Source organism: Anser cygnoides, chromosome 4, assembly GCF_040182565.1.
Source record: "Anser cygnoides isolate HZ-2024a breed goose chromosome 4, Taihu_goose_T2T_genome, whole genome shotgun sequence".
NCBI lineage: Eukaryota > Metazoa > Chordata > Aves > Anseriformes > Anatidae > Anser > Anser cygnoides.
Window position 1 is genome coordinate 74307758 of NC_089876.1, and position 16799 is coordinate 74324556.

A 16799-nucleotide genomic window follows, 5' to 3' on the forward strand; every position below is an offset into this window, starting at 1 on the left:
ACAGGACAACAACTTTGGCCTTCGTATTAAGCTCTGAAAACACTGAAACTGTATCCTGTTGGCCTGAACTTTCAGCATTTTAATTTACGCCAGTGAGCATCGGTGGAGCTGTTTTGGATAACTTTGGATTTTTGCCTCAACTTTATCCTGCTTGGCTGCTGGGTCACTTTATTGAAACACTAGAGAACATGCCCGAAATCCCATGAACAAACTACACAGATCAGAATGTTCCAACCATGATTAAAGCTAAGAGTTAAACCCATAACAAGTCTGAGGAAGCCAGCCTCCACAATGCTTTCTCATTTTAAAATTGTAAGTAACATAGCTTTTACAAACAAGAAGCCTGATGTTAACCAGACATGTTCCACATCTTTGAAATCAATCTGTATTAATGCTTCAGCAAATATTGAAAAACTTAAGCAATCACTTAAAAACATGGCAGTCATTGTTACAGAAAAATGCATAAAATAGAATACATTTTCCCCCATGATTTCTGATTACTGACCAATCACACTCATTTATTCCCCCCATATTTATACCAATTTCATAGATATGAAAAAAATATGAAATTGCATACAGCTTCATTCACAAACTAGATTCATAGAGCTATGTTCAATTTCTTAACATAGCCATATTTATAGGAAGTCAGCCCATGTCGTTCATGTAAATTTTAATGGTATGTTAGCATACCAAAAAGCTTTGGAATTCCAATCCGTTGCCTTAAATCTTTGGGTTGTGATTTTTCCCCCCTCTCCAGAGTATGAGCCTTTACCACAATAGATTTCTGATTTATAATCAAAGCTTCAGTGTGCTACCACAATAAAAATATCAACACAGACTCTTGTAGAAACTTAGTCTGTGTTTTAGCAAGACCGATATTGGTATTTGAGAATTCACCGATAGATTATCTAAGCCTAGCACCTAGTCTACAGAGCCGTCAATATTTGTCCAGTATTGGTACATTCATTAGTGTATCCTTTTGGAAGGGGAATATATTGGCTGTGGACAGAGTGGTAAAATCCACTCCTTTTGCTTGCCAGAAGTCAAACGTATTCATAAAGATCCATCTGTCTTTTTCAGAATACTTCTCTATGTATACACTCCTACCAGAGTGACATCATTGCACAGTACTTTCTGTACAATGCAGACAGAAAAGACGCAGTGAAGAATTCCAAGACAATTTTAGGATTAATCGATACTATTAATGACATTAATGGTCATGTCATTCTCCTAGTACAACCTCTTTGGTACTAGCAAATACACTAATTTTCATACTGATTGCAAAACTACCTATGATTTTCTACGCTCTTTACGTGCCATAAGCCTTAGCCTTTTAACAGCTATTACAGCGGGTTCATCTGCATCATTTCTACTTCATGAAGACAGTGTCTATAATCTTTGTATGCTTGAACAAAAAACCCCAAACCTCTGAAACTATACAAGGCTGCTAGTTATACTGCTTCTAATTGCAATCTGTTGTTCTGTATTTTGGGCTATGATTTACTATTTTTCCAGATTCCAACAGCCTAACTTCCCCAGTATGTGGAAAATAGATATTGCAGTTGCACAAATCAGCTGTGCATGTGCACCGACTCTTTACTGTATGCGCAGGAATTTCTTGTGCCCATATACTATGTATCTACATTGTCCCTGACCATCTTGCACCTTCCACTTTGAATTTCTAAGTGCTGTCAGACTTGGGACAGATTCTTTTCAACAATTCAACACAGATCATTTTTCTACAGTTATTACAGAGAACAGAAAAATTCACAATTTGCAAAGCAGTTTGGACTTTAACATATAGTTTGCAAGAACTAGTATACTCTCTAATATAGACGCATCTATCGACAGTTACAGAATGATTCAAACATGCTATTATTTCTGTCTTCTTCTGTTGTTTGAACCATACTTAGTTCAATAATTGTACAGCTGGTTTAAAAGTAGTCTGTTTTCTCTGGATAGCCTGCTAATGCTAGTAGGAAGTCTAATCGTGAATGTTTAACCTCCAAATATTTTGCAGACTGAGAATAAGGGTAGTATTTAATTTCTTTAATTTAGATTTGCTTAAAATAAGACTTATATTTTGTATCTTAAATAATATTCTTTGCACTTTGATATCTGAAAGGCTAAAATCCTGCTCATGCTCCAGGAGTTACCATAAAAAGAAGCAACATGAAGTATGTTTTACTCCAATGTTTCACCATTTAGAGAAAAGTGAATCTGTAAGATCAATCTAGAAAGAGATCACAACCATAAAAATGCACCAGATTTGTATGGATGACATCATGTGAGTGATTTAAATCTTTGCAAACTCTTAACTGAGAAACATGATCCTCACTTCTTGCCTTTAATAGCATAAGTCTCCATCTGCAGGTAGAGTTGATCACAAGCTCCATCCTCCATCAATGATGAGTTCGTTGCCAGTCATGTAGGCAGACTGAAATTACATAAAAGGTAACAAATTTTCATTATATATATATATATTTTTTTTTTTACAGCTGTTAAGTATAAGGAAACACTTTTTTTAAAACTCAAAATACTTTCTTCTCATACAAAGACTTTTCTGTTGCCTGTATTACAAAGAGGTCTGGATAAATACAATATAAACAAACTTAGAAATGGAATCCTTCTGATTAACTCAGAGGAGTGTAGCAAAAATAGTATTAGAGGCATTAAGATGAAAATACATCCTGGATGTGCAAAATCACATAAGCTAGACTTCACAGATTTTACCTGCAGGAATAATATCTTACACTATGATATTGTTAGTTCCATTCAGCTGAGCAGAATGTGACTAGGTCAGCCAATAATTACAAGGGTAGCTAGATGAAAATTGAGATGGTGCAGAAAAATGAGGTAAAGAACTGAGTTGGTACTTTATTCTCTATATCAGTACAGAAATATAATGGAATATATTACAAAACTGGAATTAATTACACATGGTTGAAAACCCATGACCAGACTGGAAAAAGTTGGTAGCTTTACAGAAACAGATTACTGATAGATAGAAATATTAAGTCTGAATTAATTACATTAAAGCATTCTGTTATGCTCAGTAAGACTGCTGGACAAGTCCAGTGGAATCCAGTCCAGTTTTAGATCCATAATAAATTTATAGCACCTGAAATAAGCTTGATGTGAAAAGTTCTTTAAAATTAATGCTATTTGCAGTGATCATTAAAAGCGTGGTCTAAAACTTCAGTGACTCTGTTGTTTTCCTTATGCCAAAGTGGCAGTCTGAGCATTAGACCATTTAGCTAAAATCACTGGTGGGTCTACACAAATATTTTCTCTTGCATAATACAAGCAGACGATGAGTGTATTAATTTTACCTCCTTAAAACATCATCTAGCTGCCATGCAAACAAAGCAACTTGCAAGAGCAGACAAGCCCATTTTTCCTATCACTCACTATGATATTGCTCAGATGGCATGAAAACAACCTCGTTATGGTACCAAGTACATAATGCCTTAACAATCCCTGTCAACATTCAGGGTACTTTTTGTATCAATAAAAGATGGACAAGGGTTTTTTCGTTTGTTTATACATACACACACACACACACACACGTATATTGGAACAATTTAGCTTGAAGACAATATAAATCCTCTTAAAACATGTTCTCTCTATTGTGAAGTAGCACAGAAGCACAGGATTGTGACAGGAAATTGTGTCATCCCATACTTACTTCATCAGAGGCCAAATACACAAAGAGATGAGCCACTTCTTCAGCGGTAGCCATCCTACCAGTCTTCTGTCTGGCTAGAAAATCTTTCAATGCCTAGACATACAAGACCATTTCATATATCAAAAATATAAAGATTATTTTAACCCAATTAGTGTGTGACATGTACAAAGCAATATTGGAAACAGGCCATACATTTTAACTTTCAGTATACTGGGTAGGGGGGTTATGCTAGAAAAAAGAAGGCTCACAGTGGTACGAATTTTATGTTGAAAAACATTCAACTGGACCTAAACCTCTAGTTCCAGAATAAAGCCACTGAAGCCATTCTTCTTTTGGTGGTAGATATTCCCGGGCCCTTCAAAAGAAGGCTCACAATTATCTAGTTAGTATGATCAAGGAACCCGATTCATTTTTAAACACACTGGCCAGAATGCCCTTTCTATTGTTGTTTTGCACTGGTTCATGGCTGCCATATAGCAAAGAAGTAAACATCATCTACTTTTGCAGTAGATATTGTAACCAGTGACAGACCCTCTGCACTCACTTGAAATGTCCTTCCAATGCTTTTTAATACTCCCATCCTCAGAACAAACTGACCAGATTATTAAAGACGATGCTAGTGTTATGTTACCATTGGTGTTCTGAAATACAAAGTATTTTTGAATTTGGGCAGAAGTGCTGCCTTCTTAAAAAAAAAAAGAAAAAAAGAAGAGAAACATATGTATGTACATGATCAAAATAATAAATTGCTTTCTCACCTGTTCCGGGTTAGGCTGGGCTTGGATTCTTTCCTGTAAAGATGGTGTGTCAACAGTTCCTATGCAAAAAAATTAAATTCAATATTAAAGCTCAACTTCATCAGCAGTCATAATAAAAAATGCAGTTCATGAGTTCCATTTATATGTCATAACACTGATGTATAACTTAGTGATAACGTGATTCAGGAGAAAGACTACAAAATCATCAACATAGCCCAGAAGCCTATATTTCAATAAAATACAAGACTTGAAAATTAGATTCAGCTCTTTCCAGATGGTTGAACAATGGCTAGCCTGATGGCTAGGCCTCGCCCGCTTCTAACTTTAGGACAATAGCTTTAACAATAAACACTCAAATACTGTGTAACACATGCATAATGTGCATGTGCTGGGCTAACAGACTTAAGTTAAACATGCTGTTTATATTAAGTAATAGCTATTCTATTTTTAAATCTCAGAAATGTTTCAAGTATGGCATCCCTGCCTTGGCATCCCTGCCTATGGCAGGGGGTTGGAGTTAGATGATCTTTAAGATCCCTTCCAACCCAAACCATTCTACGACTCTGATATGATTCTATGTTCTGGTGTTTTTTTGTTTTGTTTTGTTTTGTTTTTATTTTTTTTTTTTTGGGGGGTGGGGTGGGGAGACAGTTGCCTTTTTGTTGTTTTTGATTCCTTGTAACTTTAGTTGTCACTTGCAAGTCATTTCTTGTTAATGATGTCAAACTAAATCAGGCCATGTGTCTTTTAGCATCTGCTCATGTTTACAAAATACTGCAAGAATACTTACCAGGACATACGCAGTTGCATCTGATGCCTTGTTCAATGAAATCAGCAGCCACAGACTTTGTTAGACCAATAACTGCTGCCTTTGAAGTACTATATACAAATCTGTTCACAACTCCTAACAGAAGGTCAGTGTGAAGGCAGCACAAAAAAAGAAAAAAAAAAAGAAAAAAAGAAAAAAAAGAGAAGTTTATTCAATACGCATCTGCTTCTGGACTCCAGCATTTCCTGTAGCCCACTCTCTCCATGAGGACAGGCTAAGTAGAATGCTGGCTGCCAGAATTCTGCTCAGGTATACACCAGAATAAAGCACAGTATTCTTCAATAGTATGAATCTGGGGAGTAGTATAGAAAAAGTAACAAAGAAAGCAAGCAAACAAATGTTTATGAAGAGTAGAGACCCATCACTGTTAATCACTGACTGTTTTTCTTTGGAAGCATGGCTATAGTGCTTATGTAATTGCCACTTCATTGTTTCTCTTAAGAACATATGTAGCAAGGTATCACTGAAAGTAATTACTTTTTACTTATTCCTTACAGGTAGAAAGAATTCTACAACACTTTCATAACAGGTTCAAAAGCTCAAAGGCCAGGACTTTGGTGTTTCTGGAGCTTTATGTCTATGTTTTTGTGCATGTTTAAGAGTCAACATATTCACTTTTTATTTTTACTGCATTCCTACCACAGGATTGGTAAAGTCCTTTAAACGCTGACCAGCACAATATTTATTTTTCATTCCCATCGTTTTTTTTACCCTCCACAGGTTAATTGGTATTTTTTTTAGCTTTTTTGCTTCGTTGTTATACTTGTCATCTCAAATTATTATTCCTGTTCTTAGGAAGACTGAAGTCTTTCTTTTCATAATACTGCTGTGCAGTTGCAACATCACTTCTCTCCCCCTCATATGTGATTAGTGAGTCAGATTTGCCCATTTCAACTGCCCTGAGGAATACTACATACCAGAAAAACACACACACACACACACACAAAAAAAACCAAAACCACCAAGCATTAGGGTCTTTACATTGGGTCATTCGAAAGCAAGAATCAAACACCTAGGCAACCAGAATAGAAGCAACTTGCCCTTAATAGAAGTAACTCGAGCATCAGGTCCAATCCCGTAGTAAATGTTTAGGAGGCCCTCTGTTCCTGTAATCCTCTGTTTTGATCACAAAAACTTATCTACAACAAAGTATCTATAGATCATTCACCTCCTTTTACAGCAAAGCTTTGATTTGTTCACCAAGAATGTCCCATTCCGCATGTTGAATAAGGAGTTACTATTGTACACAGTTTAACTACAGCATGCTTCATCAGGCATACGCACAAAGGATCGGTATCAAGGGCACTCACTACATACAGCCTTATCAAACTTTTCTCAAAAATGGATATGCAAATTCTTACAGGACGGGATTGTCAACAGGACACTTTAAGACTGTGAAAGATTTATACATGAATTTCTCTAGAAAGCTACTGACCTTTAATGCTGGATGCCACAGAAGACATGTTTATAATATTTCCAGATTTCTGTTTAATCATCTGCAAAAAGAATACTTATGTCATTCAAACACAAACAGCTTTATCATCTGCAGGCCCAGCAGAACAGCCCATAGCAACCAGCAGAACTATCAGCCCTACTGATATGCAACTGATACGCCAGATAACAGAGCGTCAGTGGCATGAACATGCACTCATCTTTTTGATCTGTTGACTGAAGTAGTAAAGCAAATTCTGAAATTCACACTAAGTTCTCCTAAACCATTTCAGGAATGAAGATGACAATGACAACAGAGGAGGATTTTGTTCTTTCTCAATATACCTACAAAGCTCCTAAAACGTGAAAGGACTAGCATCATCTCTGTTGTGGAGCACCAAGGAATTTGTGCACCTAAAATAAAATCAAGAGAAACCAGCCTGAGGACAAGGTGTAACATTCCTGCTGCTTGCCTGCCCCTAGGATTTACCTCCTACCTAGTTGATAGAATTATTAAAATGACATTACTGTTATTTATCTTGTTCCAACTTGCATGGTACGAGAGAGTGACAAAGACTTTAAAAAACAAAATAAACCAACAGCACAACCCTGACTATAGGTTGTTCTGTATAATCCCAGCATAGCTATTCAGTCAGTTAAGGTGAAGCCACCTTTCCAAGTGAATCCAAAATGATTGCTTACCTTTGTAAAATGCTCCTGATCAATACTCTGTGACGTGAATCCCCACATGCAACATGATGTGCTCTTCATATGAAACATCCCCCTCGATAACTTTTACAGTGAGGGATCACTGATCTGAAGTTGAATGCTTTGTGACAAATACTCATTGCTATGAGCTGGTATGTTGGTGGTAGTTCTTAAGGTACGTACTATCCACCTTGCCATCTTTGTCACCACAGTAAGTCACCCTACACGGGCATCTGTCTCATCCCATCTGCCAATGTAGCAATTCACTGATCCCCTCCAAACTCTTCGTGCTTTGGAGAAGAGTAAGGCACAGCTCTCTAGCATCTTTGAATTGTAGCTAAGTTATAAACTTTTTAGGCATCACAGAACCTCAGATGCCTAAAGTTGTTGCAAGGAACCTTTGAAAATGAAGATTGGCTATGAAAAACAAGGACTGGAATAACACTGAAAAAAGTAGTAGTCATCCAGTCATGGTCACAGCTACCACTTCTAGCCTTTGTTTTTACAGGAGGAATACAAACCACCTTATTCAGCCCAGAAGTTTCTGTAGTCTAGAACAGAGCTATTACTTCACAAACAGTCCTTGTCCTCAAGCTGCTCAATTGTCTAATTGAACTGTTGTTGCCATATAATGAACATGTATTCATCAGTGGCACTGAATTGCTCCATGAGATTTCTGTGGTTGCAGAAAGTCTATGTTAATGTATGTTATTTATAGATATTTTTAGCTGTGGTATTATTATACAACGTGCAGCTGTGTGTTGTAGTACAACACAGTAGGATAGTATTATGCTCTGTATTTGAAGGATTTTAGTTGTAAATTACATAGGAAAAGTCCTGAATTAACCTTCTCTATAATATTTTTAGATGGGTTTTGTACATTACAGACAATGCTTTAGAGTACAGGAATACAATAATTTAAGGGCCTTCCCTATCTAAAGCTGCATACTTGCATTTTCTATCTCAAATCCCAAGCTGTTACAGTGGCAACAACTTAGACCTATCACACTTAAATGCAATGCAGCAGAGACTAAGCATCACAAGCGATGAAGGCTTACCATTGGAAGGAATGTCTTGATCATTAGATACATGCTGCGAACATTGAGGTTCATAGTGAAGTTCCAGTCTTGCTCCTCACACTCCAGAATGGTTCCATGATGAACAAACCTGGAATAAGTGGATGAAGCAGATTGCTATCTGGGATTTACATTTCTGTGGCTTTTTAATCCACATTTTTCCATTGTTATTTTGTTATACCCTTGCAATCTTGAAAAGCAGGAACAAGAGCTCTTCTGAAAAAAGACAGCAACAGTGTTTTTCCCTCAAAATGCACAGAAATGTTTGCCAGTAGGGAAATTAAAAACCAAATACATTAAAAAAGCATTGGTGCAATTGGTGGTCTACCAGGAAAGTGAAAGCCAGTAGTATAGGGCATCCACAGAGCAGGGAAAACTCTAACAAGTTCCACAGCCATTCTACTTTGGCCTGGGTAACATTGCTGCACACAAAAAGCTGAGTTTAATGAAAACACATGTAAATTTATGTTAAAGATACTAAACACATTACAACAACAACAACAAGCATTAGGTAAAAGAAAGTAGTTCAGGAGGACAGGAAAAACTGGAAAAAGAAGTAGGATCAAATAGAAGTTGGTTACCCTGCAATATTACAGAGGACATCTATCCTTCCAATCTCCTTGGCCAGATTTTCTATCTGCTCCCTTTGGGTGACATCCAGAACCCGTATTTGAATGCCTGGAAAAACATGGTTTTAGTTTCATGGTATTTGGCTAAGGATCAGCAGTTTGTTTTTCTGAAGTGCCGAGGACGCTGCACCTCCCACTCAAGTCAATGGCTTGCCAGGAACAGTCCCCTGTCAATGCTGAGCCAAAACACGGAGACTCACTGAGCGAGAGTTGCACTTAATGATTAATTAGTGTAATGCTTAAATCAGGACAGCAATGGACAGCATGGCTTGCTTCTTAACATTTCAGAAAGGAATTAAAAATAGATCAACTGATTCAATTACAATACAGCATCACACAAGCAGATGAATTAATGCAATTTACCATAAAAATCATTTCCAATAAATTTGAATTCCACTGTGCCATTCCACTTGAATTACAGAGCCTGTATAATCATAACAAGCTCTCATGCCCCCTACTAAAGAATAGTTACTTAGAATTAGTTACATGTCTCACAATCACATTACATACCATCTATCCATATGTAGTTGAGGATACTATGAATCAACTTATTATTTAATTAATGAGGAAAAATGGTTTCACATAAGCCATAGACAACCTGAGATGATATAACTATGACAATAGAAATTAAGAGAAAGTGTAGCAAGTGGATGGCTTCTATCGTGAAGACTAGTTCAAATTTATGATGCTTATACTTTTGTAATTATTTATCATCAAAAAATGCTTAGAAACTTGCTGCTTTTCACTATAATCTCCTGCTTATTACAGCCTCTGACAGCTGTCACCATCAGTGCTCGTAGCACTGGCTGTGCCTATGCCGTACCTTCAAGATAGCCACTGATAATAGCAAAAAAGTAAACTTCTCTAAACAAAACAAAATTATATATTTGAAAGACTGAGAAATCTAATTACTACAAAACAGGGACAGGTGCTACTCCTGCCAACAGTTTTCAATAGAATCAGCCCCTTTAACAGAACTGCTTCAGGGCCAACCACAGCAGTGCCACCCCCTGGACAGAAGTGAAAAGAGCACAGTAAATGAACACATCCAGATGAGCCGTAACATGACGTGATATAATCTACGTGTCATTTCACCTCATTTTATGTTAAATAGTTTCCAGTAATCTAGTACAACTAGCTTCTCTAACCCCACGTCAAGGCTGAATCCTTTCTACAGAATGCAGCATGCTTTTTGATACAGCCTGGCTGCAACCTCACTCCCTGCTGTGTACCTTCCTCTAATAAAGCTTCCCACCCACAGGAAACCCAAATGAGTGTAAAAAGAGGAGCACTGGAGTGTACTCCAACAGTGGCTAAAATTAGGCTCCAGGGCACTAAGACTTGCTGTAGATCACACTTGCCACAGCCTTGCCATGGCTCATCCTGCATCTAGGACTAAGGGGTGTCTAACACAGGACACCTGTGCCCCAAAACATTTTCTTTTTAAACACAGTTCAGTCACAAGCAGCTAAGTAAGGCGTTGTCAAATAGAAGCCTAAAACTACCTACTATGAGGCTGTAGAGAAGATGGAGCCGGAGTTCTCAGAGGCCCGCAGTAGAAGGATTAAAGGCAACAGAAAAATTGGAAAGTCTGACCAAATGCGAAGAGCGGTGTGGGATTTTTTGTTATTCTTAAAGATTATTACTTGAAAACCATCAATGTAGTCACACGGGAAACAGCAGCCTACAGAGGTCATGGAATTTCCATCTCTGGAGATATTCCTAACTTGGCTCCGGGCAAACTGCTTTAATTAGACCTGCTTTGTGCAAAAAGTAGGACTTAATAGCCTCTGGATCTCTCATCCAACCTTACACTTGGGTCTTTTGAAGCAAACTGACAAGTCCATGAACATGCTTAATTAAATGATACAGACACTTTTGAAAATATTTGTGTATGATGTAATTAGTAACACTACAGGCTGGTGATGAACAGTGGAATTACATCTTCTGGAAACAATTCAAAGAGCACAATGTGCCAAGCCTCAGTGAACGAGAGTTTAATTAATATATCAAAAAGATAGAAATGTCCAAAAGTATATGAAAAATTATCTTTTTCCTTCTGAACACACTAGCAGATGGAAAACAAAGCACAGTTCAAACTGTAACACTTCCCTAAACAGAATAAACCTGGAAAGTCCCAAAGTTCTTAAAGAACTGCAACGGAACTGCTTGCAGTGAACTCTTGTCAAAGGAGAGCGATGTTCACTTAACGCTGTGTGAAAGAGAAGTAGTTTCATGGATTTTACTGTCACACTCTAATAGGAATTGGTAAAGCCTAACGATCATTTCCTTTCATCGAATTAAGCTGGAAGCATTTTCAGTCATGAGATATACCTACGCCTTATTTTTTCTTTCAAGACTGATTTTTCTTTTTAAATAGTATCCCACACTCATGTGTCTCTAATAATAGAGAAATACAGGCGTTGAAACCATTCTCCCTGAAATACGTTCCTGTGCAACCTTCAGGCCTGAGCATTTGTACAAATAAAATAAGCTCATCTTGTATTGGTGGAATTTGTTTCTGAAGACGTACCAATTCCTGCTAGAAAGCTATCCTTTTGATGTGTTCCTTGCTAAGTATGGACCATGGACATGCAAAACACTAAATCTGCTTGTATAGCTGTGTATTAGTTCTTGTGATCAGAGTAAAACATTCCAAGCTTTTTCAGTCTGACAGTCAGCCTGGCAACTCAAAAAAGGTAATACACCATTCTGGGAAGAGGTAATCTACTGCTTCTGTGACAGAAGAAACACACAAAGTTACTCCACACTCCTAGAATATTCTGTCTAAAATCAATCCTGATATTGCGGCATTTTACACGTCACCTCTGCCATTCCACACCACAGAATAAAGTAATGACAGTAACTAGAGAATTAGTCTCCATGTTTTCCATTTTTTTCCTGGCCTTTTGAAGTTTGCCCTACCCCTAAGTTATATTTTGGCCAACCTACAACAAAACTTGCAAGGTTTGAACTAATGCCTACAGTAGATCATTTACCTGGGTATTTCTCCAGCTCTTGCAGCTTAGACTTATTGATGTCTGTAGCAATGACTTTGGCTCCTTCTTTAGCAAAAGCCTGAAGAATACAGTAAGAAATGTAGTTCATATTTAAATATGCTAGATTTTAGCAAAAAGTCTGCTTTCTTTGCATTTCCCTTTTGGCTTAATATAAAAGTTGACTGAAGGCAGCTAATCTCCCCCTTCTCATTCTGGGCATGTGAGGAAGTAACAGACATCAATTACCAAACACCCTGGGGACAACTATTACGATGGTACTGAAATAACTCTATAGTTTCTCTGTCTCCTATGGAAAAAGGAAGCAACAGGAGCAGAACTAGTCAAAAGAAATTAGGTGTTAACCAAAACTAAAAAACAAAAACAAAACAAAAAAAAACCACATTTTAATCCTGTTTTAAGAGTAATTAAATATTTTTGAAAGGTTTTTCTCACAGTTGCCTTGTAGCTGTGCTCTTCATCGTGTGGAATTAGTTACATCAACTACCAGCATAGCTGAAACATCTTGGCTTTACTACGGGGGATCTTTGCAGTGTCCAGCCTTATCAACAGGAAACCTTCGCTATATGCTTATCTTCTCCCAGAAAAAAGCAGCAGAGACATTGGATTAAAAGGCACAAACAGTACAACCATGTATTGTTAAAAGTAGTTGCAACTGCTCTTAAATCCTGCCCACATTGTTTATCACCACTCTGTGCTTAAGACTTTCAGAAGTTAAAACTGCAAACAGCTTCCCTAACGCAGTGCAGTAACTACATCGTTCCCTGATTTTTTCCAGTAAGTAGTTCTGGCTTAATCTGTAGTTTATTAATTCAAAAACTTGTTTGGTGCAGATGATGTTGGGCACTCTAGCATTAGAGACCTAGCTTAGGTACAGAAGAAAAATATTTTTCCAACTTACGATAGCAGTGGCTCGCCCAATCCCTTGTGCTGCTGCAGAGAGCAGTATTACCTTCCCATCGAGCCGACCCATATTGCTGACCTGTGCAGACAGAAAGCGTCACAATCTAACAAAGTGAGCTAACATCACTTCCAGGGAATCAGATACAAGCGTATTCCAAAAACCAAACATAATTCAGAGCACCTCTACTATCAAGTCAAAGCATTCTGATTAGGTGCTGAGTCAGAAGAGAAGTAAAATGGGTTGTAATCTCCACTGCCCATTGTGTTCTTAGAAAGCAGGTCTCTTTTTCTATTCCTCTCAAACTGCAGACTTAGCTTCCCAAATGGCAATAAAATCTGCACATTACCCTGTAGGGCACTGCAAAATGTCTTTTCCTTCCATCATGTCCAAGACCTGGCCTTTGTGTGCTCTGAATCGTTTTAGCAATCTTCCAGCACAGCAGATTCCCAGCTGCACAAGGTGAGGGGGTAAAGGGAAATGAAGCTGTCCTCTCATCTTTATCACAGTTCGACCTCTGAGAACTACCGAGCATACTCAGGGCAAGGTGTAGGGGAATAACAGGATTTATTTTTCTAGTGTTTGACAATGCAAATAATATTCTTCTTCTAGGAGGTTCCACGTTGCTTATGGTGTATCAGCCAAAAGGCAAAGTGAGGTCCTCTTTTTTGCCTAGACATATGCTTTCAAATGCAGTATTATGTTTAAAAAAAAACAACATAGCACGTAAAGTTGCAAACAAGCAAAAGCAAATGTCATCCTTTGCACTCCTATGGGTTCAAAAAGTCCATAGTAGGCTTTTTGTTTATTCAAGGCCTAAATTACTGAACAGAACGTTTCAAAAAACTACCTAAGGTCACCGTATCCCAGTGCGATCTGGTTTTGTTAACTGAGTTCCCAACAAGCAAACATTTCTACACTTTTAAAAATCACAGAACAAAGCTACTCTGTTTAGCTATGAGTGTAGAAAGGTTTCCCAAGAACCTTAAGTTTTCAAAATACGTGCATAAACCCAACATGCTGAGTACTTCATTCAGAAGTTAGATGCAGACCCACAATTTCCCCTAGGTTAGCAGCCAATGCTAGCACCTGGAGATGCTCAAATCCATCCTGTGATTTGTTAGTGGAGTTTCATGTCCTACATCTCAAACCAGACTATTAATTTCTGATTTTTCTGAGAAAGCAGATAGGATTTCTGGTCAGTTTTTCCCAACAAAATCTGGGGCAAAAGTAGCATGTTTCTCTAAAAGTTACAGATTCAACAAACTTATTTTTAAACTGTTAGACTAAAAAATTATTTCCACCCTAATATAAAAACATCATCTCATTTGAGTTAAGATTGGACTGACTTCCAGATTGTGTTTTGAGACACTGAAATGCCTGCCTGTTTCAATGCACTGAAATTGTAAGTTTTTCCCCCTATAACCAGAGGGAAGAATGTACAAAAACCAACCTCAAAATGAAACTAACTAAGAAAGACAAACCACCAAAACAGTCCACTATCCAAGCTATAACTAAAATGCACCTTTCTAGCGAGGGGAAAGAACAATACCTTAAAATCGTTTTACAGGCTGGCTAGTAAAGCAGTATCTCTTAGGATGCCTCTGATGGAGGCTATTTCACATTACATGAGCCTGGGCCTGTGTTAGCAGGTGAAAAAATTACCAAGCTAAACCGAGGGAAAGGACACTGTGAACGTGACTAGGTGGCACTGTCTCTCTAATGCACCAAGCTTTGCAAAACACACCTCCTGAAATATAAAATTCTGGGAAAAAAAATATTCATTTTGGCAAAAGTCCCCAGTATCCCAAAAGTCTGGTGTTAAAGTGCCCACTCGAGGCAGAAATTCTTGTTCTTTGCTGTTACATACATATTTTCCAGTAGAAAAAAAATGGATCGAAGTACTTCCTTGAATCACCATATAATTTTGGAAGCAAAATGCACTATACTTTTTTTAATCTAACAATCATTTTTAATATTTGACACACTAAGTCTATGAAACTTTTAAAAATAAAGATTAGTATAGTCACTCACCAAAAGATCTCAACCAGCTTGTTAGGTTTACTGACCTTTGTAAAAAGGAAGTTTTACGCTTATCTGTTTTGCTGTGCTTGTTGGGAGTTGTAGTCTAACTGATAAGTTTCCATATACGAACGGAGTTTCATTTTGAAACACCAAGATGCTGCCATCTAGTGAAACTCAAGATTTTAAGTGTGATTTTCTCCTGCACAGGTTAGGAATAAAAAAGGATCATAAACATTAGCTGTCCATTCCCCCTAAAGAATGCAAGAAATCAACAGGATTCCCACCAAAAAAGGCCACAAGAATGTTCTTCCCCAAGCAATTCCTCTTTATCCATCATCAAATTTTAAGCTAGGACAATACTTGCAAAATAATTTTTTAATTGTTGATTTACCAAGGTATCTGTTAAATTTGTATCTAGTGTTTTAACTTATATCTGTTAAGACAGTTAACATCATGAGACTGGAAAATTCTAGGACAAAATTTAATTATAAGCTCACACCAGATCCAACGCTACCCTAATAGCTTTCTTAATGAATTTGGAATGCTGCCTGAATTTCAGCTGGGCACATTTCTGTGGGTAAACTTGGACACGCACACAGGCACATTCAGTAATATTATGCCACTCTTGAACTGGAACAGCTTTCTAAGGCTTTGAAAATCAGCTCTCCAGTTAACAAAGTATTTAATGACTAGGTTTTCTAGAATCATTTATTCTTCTGTCCCTAGCCTTACAACTACTAAATTCAGGCACAAACAGGAATACACTGCAACAGCTCTATCAGCTCAAGCACCAGAAAAATCTCTAAATCTAGAAATGTTCTAGCAAGCAATTAATAAATATCCTGAAACTGTGTAAAAAAACCCACAAGGCAGACACCTTGCTTTTCTCTTCTGGAAGGAAAAAGCTTAAAATTTATTCTTTCAATAAAATACCAGAATGAAAGAAATGAAAAAAGTATGGTAGCCAAAGGAAATATTGTTCAACAATAATGGGAAATTGCAAAGAAAAAAATGGAACAACTTGCATTTATCACTGCCAGGAAAATGAATTATTCCTACTTATCTATGGCTGTAACAGGAAAGGAAACAGTGCAGTGCTGAGTTCAGCAATGGTATTTAGAACTTGTGTATTTTTAGCTAGCAATCTTTAAAAGCTTTCCATGACAAAGATTTAGAAATATGAATGTTCACAACTTCTTAGTAGTTGCAGTAAGTGGCAGTTTTCAGCTATTCAAGGTGAATAGACAGTTGGGTCTTCAGTAAGGATTTCAGAAGTACCCCTGTCAGGTAAACAACCCTTGTGTTACTCTTCCAATCCCACTAACTGCAGTGCATCCAGAAAAATGATGATGTAACCATTTGCTTATCAGTCTGGCTATCCCAAAATGAAGTGCTTATGAAGAGATCTGGTAACATTCAGAGCTTCATTCCTACAAAATAAAGACGAGACTTTTGATACAAAAGTCTTTGTTCAGTATGACACTGACGTTTCATGATGATGATTTCATTCTTCAAGGAGTTCATCTGAGGTTATGAGTGCCACATTTCTTCTAGCTTGGAGGAAGGGAAGGATCTGTCTTTTAGACTTAAACATTTCATGATAGAGCAGAGATTCAGTTAGAAAGAATTAAACAAAACACTGGTGACACAGATTTGTGCAACAGTAATTCGCTGCACAAACTGACTGCAGAAAGCTGTAAGACAGACAAGAAGCATAATAATGATGAAAGTGGTAAG

The 16799-nt window shown here is 37.4% G+C and overlaps 1 protein-coding gene across 2 annotated transcripts; it reads right to left on the bottom strand.

Annotated features, from left to right (window-relative positions):
• Positions 1–360: 360 nt before the first annotated feature.
• On the bottom strand, positions 361–16748 carry BDH2 (3-hydroxybutyrate dehydrogenase 2). Of its 2 annotated transcripts, none has more exons than XM_013195750.3 (11): positions 16122–16748; positions 15107–15261; positions 13038–13118; positions 12119–12197; positions 9072–9168; positions 8473–8581; positions 6711–6771; positions 5237–5350; positions 4447–4505; positions 3689–3781; positions 361–2437 (listed from the first exon to the last, which is right to left on the bottom strand). In XM_013195750.3, exons 3-11 carry the CDS (start codon positions 13107–13109, stop codon positions 2384–2386), a joined length of 738 nt encoding a protein of 245 aa, XP_013051204.2. In that variant the 5' UTR covers positions 13110–13118; positions 15107–15261; positions 16122–16748; the 3' UTR covers positions 361–2383. The 2 variants fall into 2 exon arrangements, with proteins under 2 accessions (XP_013051204.2, XP_047922407.1); XM_048066450.2 differs by having other exon boundaries at positions 15072–15261.
• Positions 16749–16799: the final 51 nt, after the last annotated feature.

What these genes read in the sequence shown, in the direction of transcription:
- BDH2 (XM_013195750.3), bottom strand. Translation starts at nt 13,109, where the DNA reads ATGGGTCGGCTCGATGGGAAGGTAATACTGCTCTCTGCAGCAGCACAA. An exon ending in TCAAGACATTCCTTCCAATG is followed by an intron (nt 6,772 to 8,472) that starts GTAAGCCTTCAT and finishes TTCTTTTTGCAG; the next exon opens with ATGATTAAACAGAAATCTGG. An exon ending in ATGCAACTGCGTATGTCCTG is followed by an intron (nt 4,506 to 5,236) that starts GTAAGTATTCTT and finishes TTTTTTGCATAG; the next exon opens with GAACTGTTGACACACCATCT.